General features: G+C 38.5%; 1 protein-coding gene across 5 annotated transcripts in view; it reads left to right on the forward strand.

Moving 5' to 3' along the window:
• Positions 1-11428, forward strand: part of SP3 (Sp3 transcription factor) — a 31372-nt gene extending 19944 nt beyond the window's left edge. For all 5 annotated transcript variants that reach the window (NM_204603.2, XM_015289377.4, XM_025152088.3 and 2 more), the window contains 3 exons: positions 2515-2707; positions 8933-9129; positions 9646-11428. In NM_204603.2, coding sequence (NP_989934.1) covers positions 2515-2707; positions 8933-9129; positions 9646-9962 — 707 coding nt within the window. In that variant the 3' untranslated portion in view covers positions 9963-11428. The remainder of the gene's footprint in view (positions 1-2514; positions 2708-8932; positions 9130-9645) is intronic.
• The last annotated feature ends 11764 nt before the right edge of the window (positions 11429-23192 follow it).

Genomic DNA, 23192 nt, shown 5'->3' on the forward strand with positions numbered 1-23192 from the left:
TCTTCATTTTTGTCTGGGTTTAACTGGTAAAAAACAAGAGTTGCCTCGATGTTACCAGTGCTTGCATGAGCTTGTTATAACGTTAGGTATCAATGTATGTAGTCCCAAAAAACCATGTGGAAATGACAGGTAGTTTTTTGGTGGCACACACACGCAGGCTGGAAGTGGTCTCTGCTGACAGCTTTACCACCTCTGTGTATTTGAATTCCTGTTCTGTGCCCAGCTGTGTTAGAGTCAGTAGGGCTCCTGCATTTTTCTGAAGATGCCTTAAGTGGTGCATCTGTTGATATGTTTAATAATATCTATTTTTTTTTTCCCGATTCTTGGTGCCCTGTAAAGAACCTATCACTTTTGAGGTATATATAAGCATCTTTTTCTCTGTTGATTCAAGAGTTACATTTGTACCTTTGACAGGAAAGACAGTTGTGTTGCAGTCTGAAGTGGTGAGCTTCTTAGTGTAGTGGTGAAGCTCAGTTAGTGTGCAGGTGACTTTGTACAGTGCAAATGCTTTCTGCAGTAGTTCTGCTGATTTTACTGCACACATAAAGCGTCAGCAAAAGTAAGTGTGCTAGCTTTTGGATTCCCACAGCTCAAAGCCTGGCATTTGCTGGAGGTCACTGGGAACGTAGGCTGAGTAACTATTACTCTTTACACCATTTATCATATATTTATTTTCTCACCTTTACAGGGACAGGATGTCAGTTATGATCTGATCCAGCACAGTTTTTGTTGTTTCTTGATGCAATTTGTTCAACTTTGGCTTCACTGTAGAGATGATAGCTGAGGAACTGATTCCAGAAAGAGTTAAGATTGCTGCAGTGCTCGGTTAAGGTTTCAGTGTTTGAGTGGAGTTAGAGTTAAGGATGAAAACCTATGTGTTTATTAATAGAGTCACTTTTGCAGAGTAATCAGTCTCTAAATGCATCCAGAAAGATGTATGATCTTTACTTGGAAGCTTCAGAGAAAAGAGGAAAAATAAGAGAGCAGACCCAAGCATTTCATGGCTTGCATTAGTACTAGTCTGTGCCAGTGGCTTATCATTTTCACTGGGAAAAAAAAAATGAAACAAAACAAAACCAAACTACAGTGCTGAGAAAGGGCTGGGTTCAGCTTTTTATGTAAAATGACATTTAGAAACTGTTTTTATTTGTTTTTCTAAATACAGATTTAGACTTTGTGCTCTTTGGGAACCCAGAGGAGTTTCTGAAGGGGAAAAGATGTTTCTATTAATATGTAAATTTGTTAAAATAGTTGTCTCACGGGATACTATAATACTGTAATTGGTGCTTGGATTAGATAGAATAAATGCTCTGTAGCTGTGTGTAGCTGTTTAGAACGAATGCTCCAAGCAACAGCTGATAGCTGCTCATTACCTGTTGATGGTACTAAATGCAATATGTAACATGTATTCTTTGAGATTTTTCTTTTGTTTTTTTATGTTTCAAATTAAAAAGCTGTGTGATGTTTATGTTCAGCTGTACAATCATGGTGATGGTAGAAAATAGAGCATGGAGTTTTGTGTTTTAATGACGAGTGTAGTCTTCTACTTTTTAGATGGATTAAATACTTCTGACAAACACTTAGTTTTGACTGTTCAGATTGAACTTGTAAGTTTTGCCTGATGGGTTTTAGATTTGGACTTGATTTTTCCACCCATGTTTTAGGTGATGTGAGATGAAAGACTTGTAAAATATTCTTTTTCCTGAGGCATGCACTATTTTAGGGATATGTAGATGCTGTTTGGGATGGAGAGGCAGAGTTCATATGCTTGTGAATATGTATCCTCTGAACTGAGACTTGAGAGACCTTTGTATTCATGAAGGTGCAAAGACTTACGTTAACCTACTAGCTCAAAATACTTCTTTCTAATGCTGAACAATATTCTTCCCTGAATGTTTTTTTCTCTATGAGTAGTTGTTTTTTCTTCTTTAAATTTGAGTTGAGGAGGGGAAAAGGGGACCAAAGGAGTGATTTTTCTTTGTTTTCCGTCTTTTTTTAGGTTAAAACTTTTTATTTAATTTATTGTTTTATTTTATTTGTCACAGTGCATACCGAAAAATTTTAAAGATAGCAATAAAGGGTGTTTATACTGTATGTCACATTAACTGAGAAGTCCTGTGGAAATGTAACTAGCTACTCAGGATCAACTGAAAAATGCATTTACTTTTTCAATGCGTTTACTTTTTTTAACATCTGTCCCACATCTTGTTCTTCAGGTTTTCCTATCTTTCAGGCAACCAAAATCCTCCAGGTGACAGCATTATGTACCAGGATTTTTTGATATTTGAAGTTTAAAACTTCGTTACAGCATGTCTTCAACTTGGAAACATATAGCAAGATAAACTTTTAAAATATTTTACAGGTTATAGGGGCACAGAAGCAATGTCAGTAAGCAATAAAGTATGTTGACATTTGACTGACATAACACTCTCAACAGTAAAAAGATTTGATCATTATGGTTTCCTTCTCTAGTTAATGGGCTACTTACGAGTCTGTGTTTCGTCTTTTCTTCAGATATTAGGATTAAAGAAGAGGAGCCTGATCCAGAAGAGTGGCAGCTCAGTGGTGATTCTACACTGAATACCAATGATCTAACACATTTGAGAGTACAGGTGGTAGATGAGGAAGGGGACCAACCACATCAAGAGGGAAAAAGACTGCGACGAGTAGCTTGCACGTGTCCCAACTGCAAAGAAGGTGGTGGAAGGTATGTAACTTGCAGTGTGATGTAATGCATGTAATTATGGAAACAAATAGTGAGGGGAAAAAAGGAGTTAGTTAACAACAGTTGGCTACACCAAGAGAAAACTAGGGGTTTATGCAAAAGAGCTCACGCACTGAAGGACTGCTACCTTTGTTTCTGGGCTTGCAGATGGAAGGAGAGATTATTCCATCCTCTCTGAGTTACTTCATTAAGATCAGCTGGAAAAATCTGGAGTTAGATGCCGTCTAGTACAAGTGAGGAGAGTAGAATGTAGCTCTAAATAATACGAAAATGAAGTATTTTGGAATATGCACATCTGTGATTGGATTCATATCATATGTCAAGGGCTTGATTAAACAACATGTTCCTGCACTTCCTCACTGATTGAGCATTTTTTTCAGTTTGATTGCTTTGGAGTGTTGTAAAAACAGCTATCCCGGTTTTCTTCTTAGTTTCCTGAGAAAAAAACAGGATTGTATAGTAGATCTAAACAACTTTTTTCAATTGACTGATTGTTTTCAGTCAAATTTATTGTAGATAGGGCAAATACAAATACCAAGTTTTTCATTAGAATAAGACCTCAGGGCTCTCAAGGAGTCTGTGTTTTATCATTCTTTGTATCATGAAAGTATTTTTCAGCTCTTCTTTCTTAGCAAGATTTTATTTTATTATAAAACACTTCATTTCAAACATATTGATTACGGATATGAGAAGAAGTGGGGATGTTAGATGCCATTTGCAAGTGAAACTATTTAGCCTAACTCTGTGTTTGATACAATTGTGCAAAGACTTCTTTGCAGTTGACTAAAATATGTTTATTTTGATAATACTTTGTTATCTAAAATGGAAGTCTTGTTTTTTTGAGTACTGTGAAAGAGTTGGAGCAAATGTGGCCATATTTGCTGTAATCTCATTGGCTCTGCTTTGAGCCTGGGAGTTGGACCACGTGACGTTCAGAGGTTCTTTTCAAATGAAATTATACTGTAAATTACTGAGTTCTGTTTAAAGAACCTGTGTGTGCCCATGGCTTTAAAAATTTAAAATAAGTACACATTTCTATTGTCTAGTCTTTTTTTTTTTCCTCTGTGTTGTAGATACCTTCTTTTCAAGCATAGGGAGGTAATATGTTAGGCAGCCATGTCGAGTAGAAATTATTTTAAGACAATTGTTCATGTTAGATATTAGGAAAAATTTCTTCTCTGAAAGAGTGGTCAGGAGCTGGAATGGGCTTACCAGGGAGGTAGTTGAGTCACCATCCCTGGAGGTGTTCAAGAAACAAAGTTTAGATGTTGTAGTAAGGGATGTGGTTTAGTGGGGCGATATTAGTGGTTGGTGGATGGTTGGACTAGGTAATCTTGGAGGTCTTTTCCAACTTTGGTGATTCTGTGATTCTATGGTAAGACAAAATCACTTTTGTATGTTTTCATCACAAACGATGTTATTGGTGGTATCTGTGGTTACAGTCATAGCATCTTTGTACATCAGCTTTTTTTTGATTGAATTCCTACATGTAGTCCATTGAAACCTGGCACAGACAGTCCTAAGTTCTTGGTGATCATTGGCTCTGCTCTGAAGATCTGCTCAAGGGACAGCTTGGATTGAGATTGACTTCAGTCTAGGAGAAAACTCTGACTATGTTACATGCAAAGATGACACTCCTACAAACTGTAGGGATTTTGCATCGTCCATCTTCGTCACGCGCTATTCCAGGTTGAGGTAGCTTTAGTTTAGATGCATCTTTACTTCAAAATCCTCTTACTCCTAAATGGAGTTACTGTGACACCATATTTTAAAGTTGAAGCTCCAGAGAAAAGTCTTACTGAGAGATGGTTCTGATGAAGTCTGGAGAAGTCTGATTGAAACTCACTTTGGTTTTGGGGAAGGATTTGAAGCCAGATTTAGGGCAGAAGCGAGATAGATAAGAATCAATAATCATTGTTTAAGGAAGGACTGGGACACATCAAACATCCAAAAGCGGAAAAGTAGGACAGGAAGTCAGGATCTGAGAAGAATTAGGACTGTAATAGAAAATGGATAGTGAAGGAGACAATGGTTGGGAAGCAGACAAAGAGTGAAAATGCCTACAGCTGCTAGAGTAACTATTATCAGAATGTACTTCCCATCAGAACTCCTTCAGAGTCTAGCAAAAAGGAATAAGACCCATCAGAGGAATGTTTTCTTTCCCTCTTTTGGCATACATTGATAGAATTCTGTAGCTCCTACATTTGTTCATTTATCTGTAGTGTTGGCATTTTAAGTTCTGTTTTGTCACTCTGATGATGATTTCTAGAGTTTTAAGCAATAGAACATTTGCTTTCATAATTTTTTTCAGATAGCATTTAGTGTTGTTGAAATGATGTTAAATTTACAAAACTGAAAAGTTGGAAGTTGGCAAATGTGAAAGTTAAGATACTCTGAAACATTAATTTAATTGCTTGTACATATGCGTTTTGATTTGCAACAAAAACATGTGGGAAATGGATAAGTCTAAGATGATATTTAAATAATATGTAAATAGTAAGATGATGGGAAATTGATTAAATCAACATGAAAAAAACTGAGTGGTGGTTTACTCAATGAATACTGTCCCTCCAGTGCACTGAATGAGGTAGGAAAAGACACTACATGGCTTCACATGTACAGTCCTCATCATAATTTCATCTTGTGTATAGTTGTAGTTATGGCATTTCTTGCCTTTCTGGGGGAAGCAAAGGAGAATTGAGGGTTGGTTTCCTTTGTGGTTTTTTGTTTGTTCGTCTTTTTTTTTTTTTTTTTTTTTTACTCTCAGTAAAGGATTAGAACACATTGCAGTCTTCAAAGAATTTATGTTTGGTGAAGTAGAGAGCCATTGTTACCGTTACCTTACTTGACAGAGGAGAAGATAGGAAACAAAGAGGGTGGTGTAGTGGATGTGTAAATTAAAACTTTATAGCCTCAAGCATATGTAGTAGTTAGGGGATGGTCAAGGAGAGAGGTGCTTTGGAGGATGACTGATCCCAAATGGACTGTCCTAAGCTTACAGTTAGTTTGTTGGAAGTCAGGTGGAAATTTCACTGTCCTCTTAATTCCATCTGGAATTACACTGAGATGTGACTACTACTGTCTGGATCTGTAGAGGAACAGTGCTTCTGAGTTCCGTTTCAGGTATGTAACTCTAAAATACACATTCTTAAAATAACTAAAAAGCCTTTGTTTTACTCTTGAAATACTGAATGTTGCTCCTAGAAATACTCCTGGACAAAAATCTGATTTCTTAAGTAGATGAAGTTGTCTCCTACTGAAACCACTGGATTCTGTATGGCTACTGGGAATTGTGGTTTCTGATTTTTATAAAGCTAAGATGTGCCGTGAAAATACTTAGATGTTAATAGATTTGAAGACTCCAGTTGAAGGGTAGATCTGAGTCATATCTTTTTACTTGGTGATGATGGTTCTTGGCCAGTGCAGCAAGAAAGGCCTCTTAGTATGACATGTTAGGGCGCGGTGCCAGTCTGTCACAGCTGCAGAGCGTCCAGACATAATTTGGCTTGTATCCAGTCACTTTAGAGCACACATGAAGCAAACGTGCAGATGCCTGTCTGAAACTGTGTAAGTACACTCAGTAACTCACTCACAGTAGTTTTGTGCGTTTCATTCTGTGAGTGCTGAACCTTCCCTTTGTTTTGGACTTCAGGGTGTCCACTACAATTCCCTCAAGTGTTAGGTGGTGTGCTCAGAATTACATATGCTCTACCACCTAAGCTGACTGTGAGCTGAACCTTCATTTCCTTCATTCCAGACTAAAGGTTCAGTTAAGCAACTTTGAACGATTGACTTTGGACTCTTAGTTATTTTAACATAATTTGGTTGTTATTTTATATGAATTGTGCTACATTTATACATCGTGTATTAAAAAATACTTGCAGAAGTTACTGTGCAAGTGACTGGCACTGGCGCAGGTTGCCCAGATACGTGGTGGAAGCCTCATCCTTGGAGACCTTCAAGCTCAGGCTGGACAGGGCTCTGAGCAACCTGATCTATATGTAGGTGTCCCGGTTCATTGCAGGGGGGTTGGACTAAATGGTCTTTAAGGGTCCTTTCCAACTCAAATGATCCTGTGATTGCGGAAGGGAAGAATGTAACATACTTGGAGAGCATGCAAGGATAAAATACCCAAATATTAAAATTCTGTATACGGAAATATATTCCAATGCAGAAATACATTTTGCTATAATTCACGGAGACTTTTTAGAGTTTCATTGGCTGCCCTACTCCATGTATGATGCAGGATAGTGGGATTCTGTGGGGAAATCTTCCAGTTACCACAATCTTAGAATGCAGAAAGAGACATAGGTGTGCCTATCTACGTTACCACAAAAGTTGGCTACGCAGTTACTCGATGCTTTGAGCTACCAAGCAAGAAGACCTGAAGAAGGACTGTCTAGAACTTAAACATGAGATGAATGAGAAATGAGCCCAAGAACTGGGCATGTGGTTGCAGTGGGACAAAAGGAGGATTGCTTTTTTTTTTTTCCCCGGAGTCTGGAGAGTAGGGTGCTTTGTGCTGCAGGATGAATGCTTCTGGAACTTCTGAATTCTGTGTGATGCAGAAGCTGAGAAATTAGAAAATGGGGCAATCTAAAGACATTTTGTTAAATATCTTTGAGATTGGCTGATCCTCATCTTATGAATATTGAGATTTTGTGTAGGTGGCACTGTACAAAGCTAAATGTCTGACATTAGAGCTCATTTTATCTTTCAGTCTTGAGTTGAGGGGAGCCCAGGGAAGAGTATGAACGTGACAGTTTAGATGTAGCATACGTTACCAAAAATGGACATATTAGTTGGAGAAGAAGATGTAAAAAAGGCAATGTTTCATCCAATAAGTGATCTTGGGATGTTGGGGAGAAAAAAAACCACATTAGTCAAGCAAATACTTGCCAGTATAATTATGATGGAAGAGCTTAAGATGTCAGGTCAGATGTCAGAGCATTGTTTGCAAGGAATTTATAAACAAGCTGTAAAATGCACATCAGCTTTCTGTAAGGCCGTGGGTGAAGGGCAGTAACAAAAAAAGAGATAAGCAGAATCTCTTATGTCATCATGAGATTACATTAGATGTAAAACAGAGATGCTCTGAATTCATTGATGAGAATCTGGATTTTATGGTTGCTTGGTAAATCCATCAGGTACTAGACTATTGACTGGAAATGGAGCATCATAATGTAAGGAACAAAGATGTCCTGGAGAGATCACTAAAAATTCTGTAGCCAGTCATGGAGGAAGGAGTGCCAATGTGATTTTTAGAATCCACTTAAGCTGTTAGAGGTTAACACTGCTGATTAATAAGGTGGCATGATGATTGGCTGCGTTTTTCAGTCTCCTCCTTTGTACCAGCATTTACCGTTTGTGTAGCTGCACTGTAAGCCAGATCTGTTCCCTGGAGTGGGCCCTTCAGGAACAGCCTTCCACTGGCTGGACTAGTCTCTTTCTCTGGGTCTTCGTAAGCTCTTATCTCTGTGGTGGTTTTATTTATAATAATATCTTAATAATTCTTTTGTATTAGGTGCTCATCCTTAATCAATCACCTAGTATTTCAGTTAGGGAGCATCTTAAAATAGGCATCAAGCTCAGGAGTCTGGATTATACTGTCTGTTAATGATGTATTCATTGTTAAGAATTTTATTTCTGAAATACCAAGGAATTAATGTAAATGTCAGCAAGATAAATTATTTCTCTGCCACTCCTTCTAGTGGAAATACGCAGGTTGGTATGCTTATTCTACGACCCCAAACTGCTACTCAGGTTTCCCCAAGATGCCAAAAGTCCCATCTGTCCTTTTCCCAGTTGCCAAAATCTCTAGTTTGCCTTTTGGCAATTGCAGTTGTTTGTGGTTTTTTGCCAAAACCGAAATTGGATAAATTTAAAATATGAGCACTTCAACATCAAAGTAGTACAAACTGCTGTAATGATTTTATTTCCAATTTTATAAACATGTATGTTCATTCAAGATTGCACTTGTATTACCTAAACTTCACACGCTGTTGAATTTACAGTTTGCAGGATTGGGATTTCGCTGTAGAATTTAGTTCCGCCTTCTGTGGAGCGTACTTTCTATTTGAAACAAAAATAAGAAGCTGCTCAGATTTGTTTGCAGACCTGTTGGTGTATCTAACCTCACTTACCTTTATGGCCACAGTTTAGGAGGAGCGTATCAGAATGAATAAATTCACTTTTTTTTTTTAACAGAGGCTCCAACTTGGGAAAGAAGAAGCAACACATTTGTCACATACCAGGGTGTGGCAAAGTATATGGGAAGACTTCACATCTGAGAGCTCATCTCCGCTGGCATTCTGGAGAGCGTCCATTTGTTTGTAATTGGATGTTCTGTGGCAAAAGGTTCACTCGCAGCGATGAGCTTCAGCGACACCGAAGAACGCACACAGGTTTCCAATCTTTGATTCTGGAGCCTTTTACTACAGAAGTGTCATGGAGAGGGCTTGGATAGATAGATTTTAAGAGGAAAACCGATCTTTAGATTGGATTGGTTTTTATGTAGTACAGTGCTTCTGAAATCAGGTAGTATTCGGTGCTTTTGGTTTCTTTAGGTGTACATTTTGGTAGCTCTGAGGAGGAAAAACAGCAACCTTATTGATTCAGAACTGACACTTAATATTTAAACTACCTAAATCAAAATACTTTGATTCAGGTTCAACAAGGAGCTTCATTTGTTTGAACCAGATGAGAACTGTTGTGGGTTTTTTGTTTGTTTGTTTGTTTGTTTGTTTAAGGGAAGAAAGAAAAATGGAGGGCTAGATGTCCAGGGGATTTATATATAATTCAGGAAATCAGGGAAGAACACGTGATGCTGTATCTTTCTGTATCTTCTAGTTTCATGGTTAGAGGTACTGAGATGCGGGGTTCATATTTCTCCTTTTGTCTTTTTTTGTCTTGTATGACAGGTGAGAAGAAATTCGTCTGTCCGGAATGTTCAAAACGCTTTATGAGAAGTGACCATCTTGCCAAACACATTAAAACACACCAGAATAAGAAAGGTATTCACTCCAGCAGTACAGTGCTGGCATCAGTAGAAGCAACATCTGATGATACTTTGATTACTGCGGGAGGAACAACACTTATCCTTGCAAATATTCAACAAGGTTCTGTTTCAGGAATAGGAACTGTTAATACATCTGGCACCAGCAATCAAGATATTCTTACCAACACTGAAATACCTTTACAGCTTGTCACAGTTTCGGGAAACGAGACAATGGAGTAAATATTACACAAGATACCTATTAATTGTGGTTATTTTTATACAGTAGTGAGAAGAATATTGTTCCTAAGTTCTTAGATATCTTTTTATTGATGTGCAGAAATTTTTGGATTGACAGTAACTTGGTTATACATGACACTGAAATGCCTTACTTTGTATGATATTCCATAGTATATTAAAATGGTAAAATTGCATGGGTTTTGTAGGTACTTTTGGAATCTAGAAGAGATGAAATTTTACCAAGTTATATTAAAAAAAAAAAAAAAAGAATTTAACGATGGAAATGGTAAAATGGTAGTCTAACCAAATGCATCAATCCTGTGTGGTTTAGTGTAAAAAAAATTAAAAAAAAAATGAGAACATGTTGGTATTTATCTATTGTAAGATAAAAGAAGTTGATGGGTGAAAAGAAATCATGTTATGATAAAAGAAATTTTGTAATTTTCTTGATGACTGGAATTTTTATTATGCATAACTGACAAATCAAGTTTCCAAGCAAATGTTACATAGTGTAGGCTTTACTTAGCTCATCAACTTGTCATTTTGAAGCTAATTATTTTAATTAGGTTAACTATGTACAATATTTTAAGCATTACTCTTGTAAGATTTTGAAAACTACATTTTAACATGGAGCTCTAGGGATAGTCACCCTTTAAATCCTATTGAAAAGCCATGTTTAAGATTTAATTTGCCAAAATGATGTCTTGTTAATATTCTTTCAGTAACAAAGGTGGGCAATATAACCAATGTTAAAAAAAAAAACTTAAAACGTTTAAAAAAAAAAAAAAGTATGTATAGGTTTTGAGGCATTTGGGTGGTAAGGCAAATGTTATAGTGAAGTATATCCCTTCTCTTGAACATTGGAGGACCAAAAATAAGGTGTATTGCGTCTCAGCAGTGATTTTTATCAAATCTTTTTCCAAAATCATCTGCCAGGGCCTTAAAAGCCATCATGTAAATTACCAGTAAAATATAACATATGCAAGTACAACGGAAAGATCACTTCCATATTGACAGTACTCCTAAACATATGGATATAGTCATAGTGAACTAGGGGTTTTATGAGGTTTTTGTTTGTTGTTTAGTTTTTGGTTAGTCAATCTGCATTTAAATATCAGCCATCTTTCCTTTTTTGCTTCTTCCCTTAAAAATTGTATGTATCCAGTACATTTAACTGATAAACATATATGTTTTTTATTATGCTGAATTTTCTTTTTTTAATTACTGTTTATATTTTCAATTATAGAAAAATGTACAAAATGAAGTTATATAGCCAGTCTATAAGTGCTATACCATTTTCCAAAAATGTACAACAATAATTACTGCAGTTCACCTATTTACAAACATTTGGAAATCTGTTCATTTGTTATTCTTAAAACCACCTCAAATTTAAAGGCTACCTTATTGTACGTTTAAAGTGTATTATAACAGTGTGGTAGTTAATAAAACACTATTTTTTTTTCTTTTGACTTGAGTTTACTGTACTTCTTTGTTAACGGATAAGATGTAATGTCATAACGTATCTTAATTGCCTTAATTAAAAACCACGACAGATATTTTCTTTTTTCAGATGGTAGGAAATAGGTGCTGGGAAATAGAAATGGTATTTCCTTTCCTCATGGGCACAGAGATGGTAAGATACCACTTCTTTCTAGTACATGAGTGCCCAGGCATTCATGTACTATACCGGAGGTGCTGTGCTTGTTTATTTGTCATTGAGATGAGTAGAGCACGAAGAAAATATAGACCCTATCCTATAGAAATAGAGAGTTGCATTTAGATCCCATGATGCTTAAATACAACAATACATACAGGCTTCATGGCTAACTGTATATAAAAATTACAATGGCCTTTTGCTTAAAGCATGGGAAGAAATAGTAAGCACTAGGGGAAAAAGCCTGCAAGCTTAAAAAATGAGGCTGGAAGACTGAGGTGAAGGATTTTGTTGGAGAAAGAAGGACAAGTGAGAACTGAGACCAAGAGACTAGTTGTTGCATTTGGTTCCAGAATGAAGATGTAAAGCTTGTATTTGTGACAAAAGAAGTCTTAAAGTCTTGGAGTATCAAACTGCCTGAGAACAGACTAGGATAATTTAAGATAAGCCAGGTAGAGCTCAGCTGAGGAGAACTGGGAAAAGTCATGAAAGGAAGATTTTCTGCATTTGCAGTTGAATGGAAGAAAAAATAAATGCAAATCTTTTGAGACTCAGAGGAACAGGATTTGACAGGTACAGGGAAGGCAGTTAATTCACCATCAGTTTAATCTTCTATTTAATAAAATAAGAGAGTGCAATTGGTTGGGAAGACAGAAGAGCAGGCATAGGAGATGAGATAGTTCTGCTTAAACTTGCACCATTCCATGGATGCTGTGAACATTTTGATGTTCTCTGAATCCACCTCCTTTAGGCAGGTGGAATGGGTTTGGTTTCCAATTGCTCTTTAGTTCACAGAGCGTTTTAGGTGGCGACAGTTTAAAAGAATATTTTGTTGCTATGTAGCTTTGAAAGGTAGGAGTTTTGGAAGAAAGTAACTGGAAACGCGTAGGTAAAATCCGATGGAAAGCCTACAGTGTAAGGGCCATCTGGCTAATGGCTTGCAGCCATGGTGTTTATATTCAAGAATGCTGCTGTGTTTCCACATGTTGCATGGTAATGACTTCCGAAAGGTCTCTGCTCATCCCTAGTACCAAGGGTGCCAGTCATATGATACCATGGCAAAACTGTGCCATCTGTAGAAGACTTTCTGAGTTTATCTGTGAATCACAGTTCTTTATGTGTTCCTGAAGATGCTTGCTTGCCATGTTTCTGCCTGTTGGTAAAATCTATACCATTTTACGTACTTATTTTCATGGGAGGCTTTTGGTATAGGTTTTTGGTATGGTAGTCTTTAGATCCCTGGATGTTTTATCTCTTGCAGCTTGATGCAATTGCTAATTAAAAAGACCCCAGAACTGGTTCTGCAACAGCATGAGCTTGAAAGGCCTATGATTTCAATTTCAACAGCAGGGTATTCATTTTCAGTAAGTACAAGGTCTGGACATACACTTGCTGTAATCTAAGAATTTCTGGGCTTGTTCCTGAATGAAATAATGGTTTGATCCTTGTTATTTACAAAGAACAAACAATTTTTGCAGAAAATAAAAGGTTTTAATCATTGCTATTTACCAGGCCGAGAAGCAACATGATTGTAGGGAGAATGAAACAATTGTGAAGAGCACGTTTTCTGGTTTTAAGATACAGATTTTTCTCTCGGAAGAGACTCGGAAGAGCTCTTCTTTCAGCTCCTCTGAACAAGAAATATCAGGCTTTGGTTTAAGGTGTTATGAGACTCTGGAATCAGTTAGGATGAGCCTTCCCAGTGACTTCAGGAAAACGGGTATGTTTTCTAATAAATTATTTATGCTGGAGATTTTGTTATTACATTGGGGATTACTTATTTAGGGAGTGAGGGAATGGACATAAGTCACCTGTCAAATAGTTATTAGTTTCTTTAAAAACGAATGAGCATGTGACTCTCTGTCCTTCAGCTTTTTACCACTGCCATCACCACCAGGAGTGCAGAGTGTGCATTCGTGAATAGCGTGGAAGAGGTTGATGTGGCTGACTCACTTCTTATCTGGCAGATTATCTTTTCCATAAAAAGACAATTGCCATTTCATGCTCTAGATTTGCTGTTCGTTACCACTACGGTACATTCTGGTACGTTCTTCCTAAGATCTGTGTTTGTGGGACATCTGCTAGAATCACAGTCAGATGTGCAGGTGCTCTGTGCAGCCTCAAGAATTGCTCCAAAAGGGATCAGCAGATAAATGACAAAAATGTGACCACACCTTCCCCACTGATCAGTTCTTTGTTTGTTTATTGGGTTGATTTGTTTTATCTTGTTATTTTTACTCCAAAGATTTATGTTACTTAGAACTGTGCTGTTTATTATTTATTTTGCACAGCGTCTCAGCCTTCATGTTTGGAACGCAAGTATTTATGGAACGTATGCAATTTATCTTTAAGGTATCAAGTACAAAATACAGTTTTCTGCATATACATATGTGGAAAAGTAATGTTATTTGAAGAGTTTTTGTTTTCAGCCAGAAGCCAGAAATGTAGCTGACAGTTCACTGGGGTGGTAATCTTTGACCTGTCGGAGTGATAGCTAGCAGCAAATTATGTATGCTAGGTCCTGTAGTTTATTGGTCGTTGGGACCTGAAACTGCCCATACAAGGGAAGTTCAATGTTTGCATGTTTTGAAATCAATGAAAACACAAAACAAAGTCTGCAAACTAATTATGCACAGCTTTTCTTCTTTTGAACGCCTGTCAGACAAAGACCCTGTGCCACCTTCAGCGTTTCTGTTAGGAATTGTATCCAGTTTGCACACCGGTGGGTGCTGCTGGTTTGCATCAGGTCATTCTGCGATCTAGTTCCTGAAGGGTGCTGGTATCAAAAGGAAACATTTTGTGCAAGAGATTCTGCATGTGTTTACTTCTTTCATCTTGAAAAGCCAGAAAAGACGTTTCTGACTCAGTTTGCGTAATTCCAGAGCTCACTTTTATCACAGAATCAGAAAATCATTGCCTTCTTGCACATGACTGAGCCTATCAGGGTAAGCTGGGGTACGTATTCTCAAACCCAAATGTTACCAGATGGGTGAAGGAATGCTGTGGAAGTTGTTCGTGAGGAAATAGCCTTCTGCTCCCTACTATACTTCCTTTTCAGTTAAAAAGGCCCACTTGGCATCGATTTTTAACTTAACATGAGATGGGCACCACCAAGAAAAGTTCCAAAGCAAGACTCAATGTTACAGCTTTCTGATCTCCTCTGAAAGGACTGGCAGCTTAAATCTTAGATGTACTAGTGGCATGTCTACAGATAAAAGATTTGCTTCTCTATATATCTTTCTTTCCCCCCACAAAAATACTTGAATGAGAATACCTTTGTAATGACTATAGGCTGCTAGATCACAGGAGCAAGCAACAATCTACCATAAATAATTAGTTTGATAGGTGGCAGTGTATAATCCGACACCTTTCTCAAGAAAAGTTGGCCCATGAGAAGAAAAGAGCACTCAGATGGTTGATCTGAGTGTGGACAAAAGATTCAAATCTGTTAACCAAAGCAGTAACATATATCAGGCCACTCATACTCTAAAGTTCTCCCTTCTTCTATCAAACTTGCTTCTCTATGCAAGTTGTTCATAGAATTTTATTAATAGTGTATGCGCACACACAAAAGAAAGTTGTTTCTTTAAAGATGTTTCCTAACTGGATGTTTTCCTCTATCAGGTTGTGTTTTGATTTGGCAGATACACACTTAGGAGACTAACAGTCTATTGATTATGCTGCAAGCAACCATTCCTTGGATTCTGTTGCATATGTTCACCCCATGGTGAGGTATCATGAAGGTGTTTCTGATAAACATATCTATGTTTACTTGTTAAATTAATTCCTCATTTCTATTCTCTCAGTCTAGGCCAGTGCATAAGGCATTAACAGTAGATAGAAAAGGTAGCTGGATACAAAAGACTTCTATTGCTTTTACTCCCTGTAGGTTTTTGAGATACTTTGCATGTTCTGTAAACCATTATTTTTCCCCAGCACTACTAGAGGGTAGTTCTAGTGCTATGAATGATGTGAATGGGAGGATTATCATTGCAAAGCACAGCTCCTGAAATGTAAGAAGACATTTCTTGTATTGCTAGCTCGGCTGTGACTGACTCAGGCTTTTCTCCAGTCCTTCCACTTCTCCAAGCCTCTACTCTTTATGGTCATGTTCTCCATCTGTTTCAGAGGTGTTCAGCATAAGCTGACTTGGCACTGCCTGCATCTCGTACTGTGTAAGCCTTGGATCACAGCAGGGACCTCTGCTGTGGACTTAACATAAATAAGCATTTATTGTTTTAGTGTGGCTGGAGCAGGGCTGTATCGCAGCACTGCATTTGTATGCCACATAAAGCTTTCCAGCATTCACGATGCTTTCAAAGCACTCCTTACTCCCTTTTGGTTCTCTGCTGCATTGTGTACTGTTTTTTCCCCTTTATGATTCTCCTGCCAGGTCACTTGCCCCTTCAGATGGTACCACAAACTAAGACAGTGCGTGCTAGACCGAGGTTTGCTATATAAATGCATTGTAGGTTGAGGACTTTTGGCCTCATGTTAAGTTTTTATCTCGCAAAATATGTATTACTGAAGGCTTTTACAATGTAGGAAGATAGATATGCATTAATGATAACTGCGGACTGTTACTTGAGAGGTGCCTTAGTTGAATCCCATCACTTCATTTTAAATATGAGAACAGCGGGGTTTAGGAACTGGATTGAAAATTAAGCACCAGGTCCTGCCTCTGGGTAAGGGTGCTGGCCCTGTGGGGGGGACCCCACAGCCTCGTGTAAGGGCAGGCCCTGTGGCCCACAGGGCCTCTTCCTTCCATCCTTTCCTGTGTAGGAGTGATCAGAGCCCAACAGGGGTTGAGGGCAGTGTGGGCTGGGGTTGCAGTATGTGACATCTGGCTTAGTTTTGGAGCCACGTGAGGGACGCTGCGGATGTGCGCGCTGTCGCACGCAGGCCCAGATCTTCCTTTCTTAGCTGAACTCCCGGGGGAAAGAAAAAAAAAAGGCCTATATTTCTGTGGTTATTTATGCCAGAGCTACTGCCTGAGATAACAGGATTTAGTAGTAATTTTGCCGTGTACATTCATAGATGTTTTTTTCTACGTGTAGTGTGTCCTAAATACATAATCATTTAACAGCTTGAAATGCTTCCAAAGGAGCTATTCAAGTCTCTTCTCTAAATAACACACCTTTTAAAAAGATATCAATACTTAAGGCATTTCAGGACTTCTCTTACATTTCCTTAAGGGAAAAGGAAAGGGAAGGAAAAAAGAAAAGGAAAGGGGAAGGGAAGGGAAGGGAAGGGAAGGGAAGGGAAGGGAAGGGAAGGGAAGGGAAGGGAAGGGAAGGGAAGGGAAGGGAAGGGAAGGGAAGGGAAGGGAAGGGAAGGGAAGGGAAGATCCCCCCCCATTTGATATTTACATGAAGCATTAAAATAGCGGGACCTGGCATATTTTACAGCTTTTCCTCTCAGTGTGCGTGATACCAGACATGAGTGTAAAGGCTTCACTCTGGCTTCAGGTGCAGTACAGGGGGTGACCTGTCACCTCCCAGCTTCTGCCCTCTCACTGCCTGTGTTTTCAGCATCGCTTTGCCTCTCCCACAGCTCTCCAAATTTCTGAGAAGCCTCTTGGCCCTCCTGCCTTCTTGAGTAAGAGCAACAGGTGCCTCCTGTCTGTCAGCCTCGTTTATCTGTGGTAGACAGAAAGCTTTGGGGTAAAAGTGGTCAAAGCTTTGTTCTGGTCTGTGTGTAAGAGGCACGGTGTGAAAGGCAAGCTGAAAAGGAAGCCAGGAGTTAGCTGTGGTCCAATGTCACTGTGAGTGGCCTTTACCTCTGTGAGGTTAAATAAGGTAGAAGAGCTATTTGTGGGTAGCTGTGTTCAGTCACTGCATAGGTTTTAAAAGCAGCACAAAGTTAGATTACCCAATCTATATAACTTCATACCGTAAGGCCTACACAAGTAAGCAAAATCATAATTTTCATTAAAAAGTTTAATTAAATACGTGCACTCATAATATGTTGATGGCAAACAAGTTTTATGTTTTCATTCAGGAGTTAGGCTCACGTCTACATTTCTGATAGTAAGGGATTTACATAGCAAAGTTCCCTTCAGTGTTACACTACAGAATGAGTTAAATGAAACGCCTTTGTTATTTTGAGCAAGGGCTCTGAATTGTGTCCTGATGGTCATCACTTTTTCCATAGCTTAGAAACAGGCTGGTTTTGAGGTTCAGCACCAGGTATGTTAAGAAGGGATCATAGATTTTGGAGTCAGAGCATGTAAATAATTGTAAAATATTACGATGCATTTTAAAAATAATTATAAAGTTACCTAATTTCAAAACAAAACACCAAAAAAAACCCCACACATTTGACATATTGAATGTAAACAGTTAGCAGGCTGAATGCTTAAGGACTGGTGAATGCATGCATAATGTGATTTGTTTTTCTAGTGCATTGTTAGTACATATTAGTGATCCCTGCAATTTGAAATGACATTTCCTTTTGAGTATAATTTAACCTGTGCTTCATCTAAGGAGCACTTGAAGTAGAGACAGCTGGAAAAGACCACTGAGGCCAAAAGTTTTCTGCTGTTTTCTTGTTTTGTGTTTGTCAGCACAGCTTGCAATCTGTGAATTGAGTGTGTGCAGAAGACTCTGCGTAGCAGATGAGTGAAGTGTGGTCAGTCTGACACACAGGTACAGTATTTGATGCTCACTGAGTTTATAAAAGAGATCTTGTATCTTTTGATTTATCTTTGTGTATGTAAATCTGCCAAGACCATGAAATATTACTCCCTGGTATGATGGATTCCCACTTCTTGGAACATGAAAACTGTGTGTTCTGAGGAAGACGAGGGTAGTGAAAAGGTCCAAGTTTGGTTATAGGCATGCGAACTGGGAGACCATGCTCTCCTGCTTCTGATCAGCCAGGTAAGCATAAATGTTTGCATGAAATAGTTAAACTTGCATTTAGCTGCTCACTTCAATGTTTTTCTCCATTTCAAGAAAGCCTACAGAAAGTCTTTCAATGGCAGTCTTAAGCACCCATCCAGTTATTTGGTTTTAGGCTAAAGATTATATATATATTTTTTTTTTTTCCCACGGAATTTTGTCTTCATTGATGTTCAGTGGATGCAGAATTTCATTCAGGTTGTTAATTTGAGACAGCTGTTTTAATGGGAAACATCTACTACATCTGGGTTAAAAGCAGACAGCTTCTGTCAGCCCTCAGTCCATCTTAACACTCTATCTCTTTATCCCTTCTCTATCTCTCTGGAAGCCATTCTTCCATCTTCAGTCTCTGTTACAGAAGGTACAAATTATATATATTTTTATCCTTCCTGTGCATACCTAAGTTCTCTGGCATAGAAAATGTTGTGCAATAAATTATTGACTTTTGCACCAGCCCTCCCAATATAGTTTCTGCTACTGTTATCCAGAACTTCACCAAATCCTGTAAGAGCCGTGTCTTACATTTTTAAAGGCTCTTGAACATAAAAATAATGACATGATCACAGCAGTCCACAGCCTATTTGAGAATGCCATGTTTCAAAGTCTGTAGATTACACTACCGAAAACCTGAATATCACCTGTAACAGGTCAGAAATCCTCTTAGGCAAAGCGTGGCTTTCAGACTACTCAGTGATTGGAATGGCCATTGATTTAGATGTTTTGATCATTTCTAAGTAGATGGCCACAAACTTTACGGTTGGAAACGTACTTTTAGAAAAAAAAAAAGATGTGTAGAGGACTACTGGCTGCAAATAGAGCCTGATGAAGCAAAGTGGGAGCTAGCAGCTTAAAAAACTGCTAATTGCTGTGGAAGAATGGCACTATTTCTGAAATGATGAAAGCACGATTAGAAATACAGCAGGCAAATAATAGATTTAGTAGCGCTCATGGAAATGTGTTGCTGAAATAGAGGCTTCTGCACCCACACTGAAGAGAATAAAAAATCAGGAAATTGCACAATTTTGCACAATTGTAACAAAATTCTTTATTTTAAGTTTCTTAAAGAGTTTTTTTTTTTTTTTTCATGGTGTCTCTATATCAAATTCAGTTATGTTCTGACTTTATTATACTCAGCTTGGCCTTGCTGGAAAGAGGTTAAATAGTGCGGTCAGCCTACACATCTATTATGGATGTTCAGGTAGACTAGAGTCTACCTGTGCAAAGATCTTTTAACTAAATGTTTTTTGACACAAAACAGAAGAGACTTGGAAAGAAAAGGTGGAGCTACCTGAAAAATAGCGTGTCTTCAGAGAACACTGCTGGGGTTGCTTATCAAATATGATGAGAGAAAAATGTTGCAGCTTTGTTTCTGGCAGGGAAAATGGGGAAAAGAAGCTGATGGAAACAAATTGGTGTATGAAATAAATAAAAAAATATTTGGCAAAGCAGCAGAGGAACACAGATTCTAAAACAACCCTCAAGCAGCGTACTATCCTTAGAGGCCAATTAAACCCGAATCAGTCAGGAAAGACAGAAAGAGCCCTCCTCAGGCTTAATGAAAATTTATATCAGGCAAAATAAAGCCTGGAGATTATTGGCATATCAGACATAGAACACTAAGAGAAACAAGCTAGTTTGGCTATTAATGATACCAGCATGGTATTTTCATTTAAAACAAAATACATTTGTAAGGTCTTTGAAGGTTTTCTGTGTCCATCTGTATATTAACAAAAAATCAGCTCCAGCTGACTAAATAATATATGTAATGAAGCAAATATGCCCCCAGGTTCCAGCTGCCCAAATCACCATTTGAAGCCATCTGAGTAAGAAAAAAAAATAAAATAGAAAATATCTTCAGAAAAATGCCAGCTAGCTCAGAGAGCAGATCTTTTGAGTACCTCTAGATGCCTTACTTAGCACCTCGTACAGACCAGATTCTGCTCTTCGGAGTTGAGAGGATGATTTTCAGGAACGTGGTAAAGCAACTCTGTTAAACTTCATTGTTGAATAATGTATTGGAAGTAGGTAAGCATCACCATAAGCCTGGCTGATTGTAGGGTCACCGGTTGTTCAAAAGGATAAATGGACATACAGAGCCTCTTGCTTGGTATTCCTATGCCTTGGACTTGCACCCACTTTATGAATCTGGCAATTAAAAATTACCTTATGAGATATCAAGTTCCATAAAGAAGATAAAATTTGAGTAGGAAATTCGTGTTTTTGATGTTCCTATAGAACTCCCTTAAGAGTCAGATAGAACAAATAGAAATTTCTTTCAAATAGCAAAAAATTGGTGAGGTTTATAAGTCAGGGTTTAAATCAACAGTTCTCAAGTTCTCCCACGGAAGAACAAATAATATTAGGTTTTTCAAATGAGGCATATCCCAGAACTCCATGGGAATGCCATTTTAACTGTCTTGTCTTTGGCTGGCAGACAGCACAGACTTCTTTCACAAGGTGCTCGTATCGTAGCAAAAAGTTTCAGAGTGCCTCTGAATTTACAACACTTAAGAGACAAGATCTAAAAGTCCCAAACTGCAAAAGGTAAAAGGAAACAAGGGCTAATTTATACTTGATCTAAAAGTAAATCCAAGGCAGATCCTCTATTTTATTCATGTCCTTTGGGGCAAAGAGAAGCCTGAAGAGTTTGCGGCAGCAGTAACGTATCTACCCTTTTTCTCATTGCCAGATCCCTGGGTGGAACTGAAGGTTAAGTACTCATTGTGTCTGGACATCAGTGTGTGCCTCTATTTCTGGGAACAGACTGGTGGACAAGAAGATGCATACGAAATTCTCAAGATGCGCTTTCCTTTGGATTAGTGAAATCAAAACAAGAACGTTATTTTTTTTTTTCATTTTCATAAAGAAACTATAGGGCTTCTCCTTGACTTTGTCCCTACAATAACCAGTAGCAAATAGCAACAGTACTAAGGCTGCATCTGCTATACTATCATATTGTAAACACACTGGTGTCATTTTCCCATATGTGTATACACATGCATATGAATATATGTATAAAAATATATCTTGAGTAGCAAGGACTAATCTTGTTCTCTAAGAGATAAATTAGAAAGGATAATGCTAAAAATGCTATTATCATTTATTTTTATGTTAGAATTAAAATACCAAATGGTTACAATCTGTCTGTTTCATTTTCCTCTGCAATCTTCATGGGCCACCTTTCCCTCAGGTCTTCTCTAGAGATGCATGGAGAGCGTGACGTGAAATCATCTGTGTAGCAGAAATGCTGAATCGTGGCCTGAAGCAGTGATTGAGCACCTGGTTGGCAGGACCAACCCAGGGATGCTCAGGTGTATGCAATGCACCTGAGTGATTGGAAGAGGTGCAGCCAGGATCCACCCCTTCCCCAGCCTCATTTAAGGGTTGGCAGTGGAGATGAGGGTATCTTACTGGAGATTTCTATGTGCTTGAGGTCTTTTGAAGGTAAGCAATTTTTTTTCTCCTTTTTTTTTGTGCTCACAGCTGTTGCATTTGAGCAAGCCCTCAGTTGCTGAAGTTCAGGACTTTGCTACTCTGCTGTTCTTGTGGCACTATCCATTATGTTACAGCTTTACACCTGGGAAGAGTGAAGGTGGGGCAGAAGATAGTAAGGACTTCACGTCTGTATGGGGATATAAGGGTTAAGGCCCAAGTCTGCAGAACAGCTGGAATATGTTAGGTTTCCAGGAAGGCAGCCGGGAGAGGGAGTATGAACTGCCAGCAGGTGGCTGGGAATGGTGGAATAACACTGTGGTGGGACTGGAGGAGTGCTCTGTCTCTTACTGCGGTGACTTGACTGTTTTCAGCAAAAGCCTGTTTTTCTTTGTAATGCTGGACCTTTATCAAAGTTCATTAAAGGAAATTTAGCATTTCCTTTAAATGTAAGGCTCTGGATCAGCTCAGTGGTTGTTTTTGACTTTTTTTTTGGTTGGTTTTTTTTGTTTTTTTTTGTTGTTGTGTTTTTTTTTTTTTTTGCAAGATCTCATGAAGCTTTACCTTGTTATTTCTTCTGATAAAAAGGAAAGAAGTGGTTGAGTGTTAGACAGGCTTTGTGTGAGACACTGATGTGTACCTTAGAATGACTGCCTCCACGTCAAGCTGACGCTGTTTTGTGAAGAGAGGATGTAAGCAGGCAGGTGTGGGAGGAAAGGCCTGGTGGGGCTTTTCTCTCTTCTGCAGTAAGGGAAGTTACGCTGACGAAGACAGCTGCTCTTACCGTAGCCATGCTTTGCTGTGGTCTGCAGTACTCTTCTCTGTTTTCAGGAGCCCTAGTCTTTCAGAGGGCTTTCCTTCGGTTGGTGCGTAAGAGGCCATCCTTAGCCCTCAGAATTTGCACAGTGTAAGATGAGAAGTGACAGATGGATGCAGATAGGGGAGCAGAAGGACACGAGACAACATGGATCTGGGAGCACAGCAGTTTCTTCAGCCTTTCATTGGCACAGTAGTAAAAGAGAGTTGGAAGGAAGAATTTGAGGATAACTGTACTAAACAGGTATTCCTCCCAAGCATGAAGGGTAGTAGAGTAAAGCTATTTGACCATCTAACAAGGTAGTATGTAATAGAATTGGAAGAAACATACTGGAGTAACCAGTTATGAGATGGTGAGAGCCTAAAGAAGACTTCTTAGTACAAATGGGTGGGAAAACTTTGTCTCGTGCTCTGAGCTGCAAAGCTATT

Source organism: Gallus gallus, chromosome 7 (genome assembly GCF_016699485.2).
Source record: "Gallus gallus isolate bGalGal1 chromosome 7, bGalGal1.mat.broiler.GRCg7b, whole genome shotgun sequence".
NCBI classification, from domain to species: Eukaryota; Metazoa; Chordata; class Aves; order Galliformes; family Phasianidae; genus Gallus; species Gallus gallus.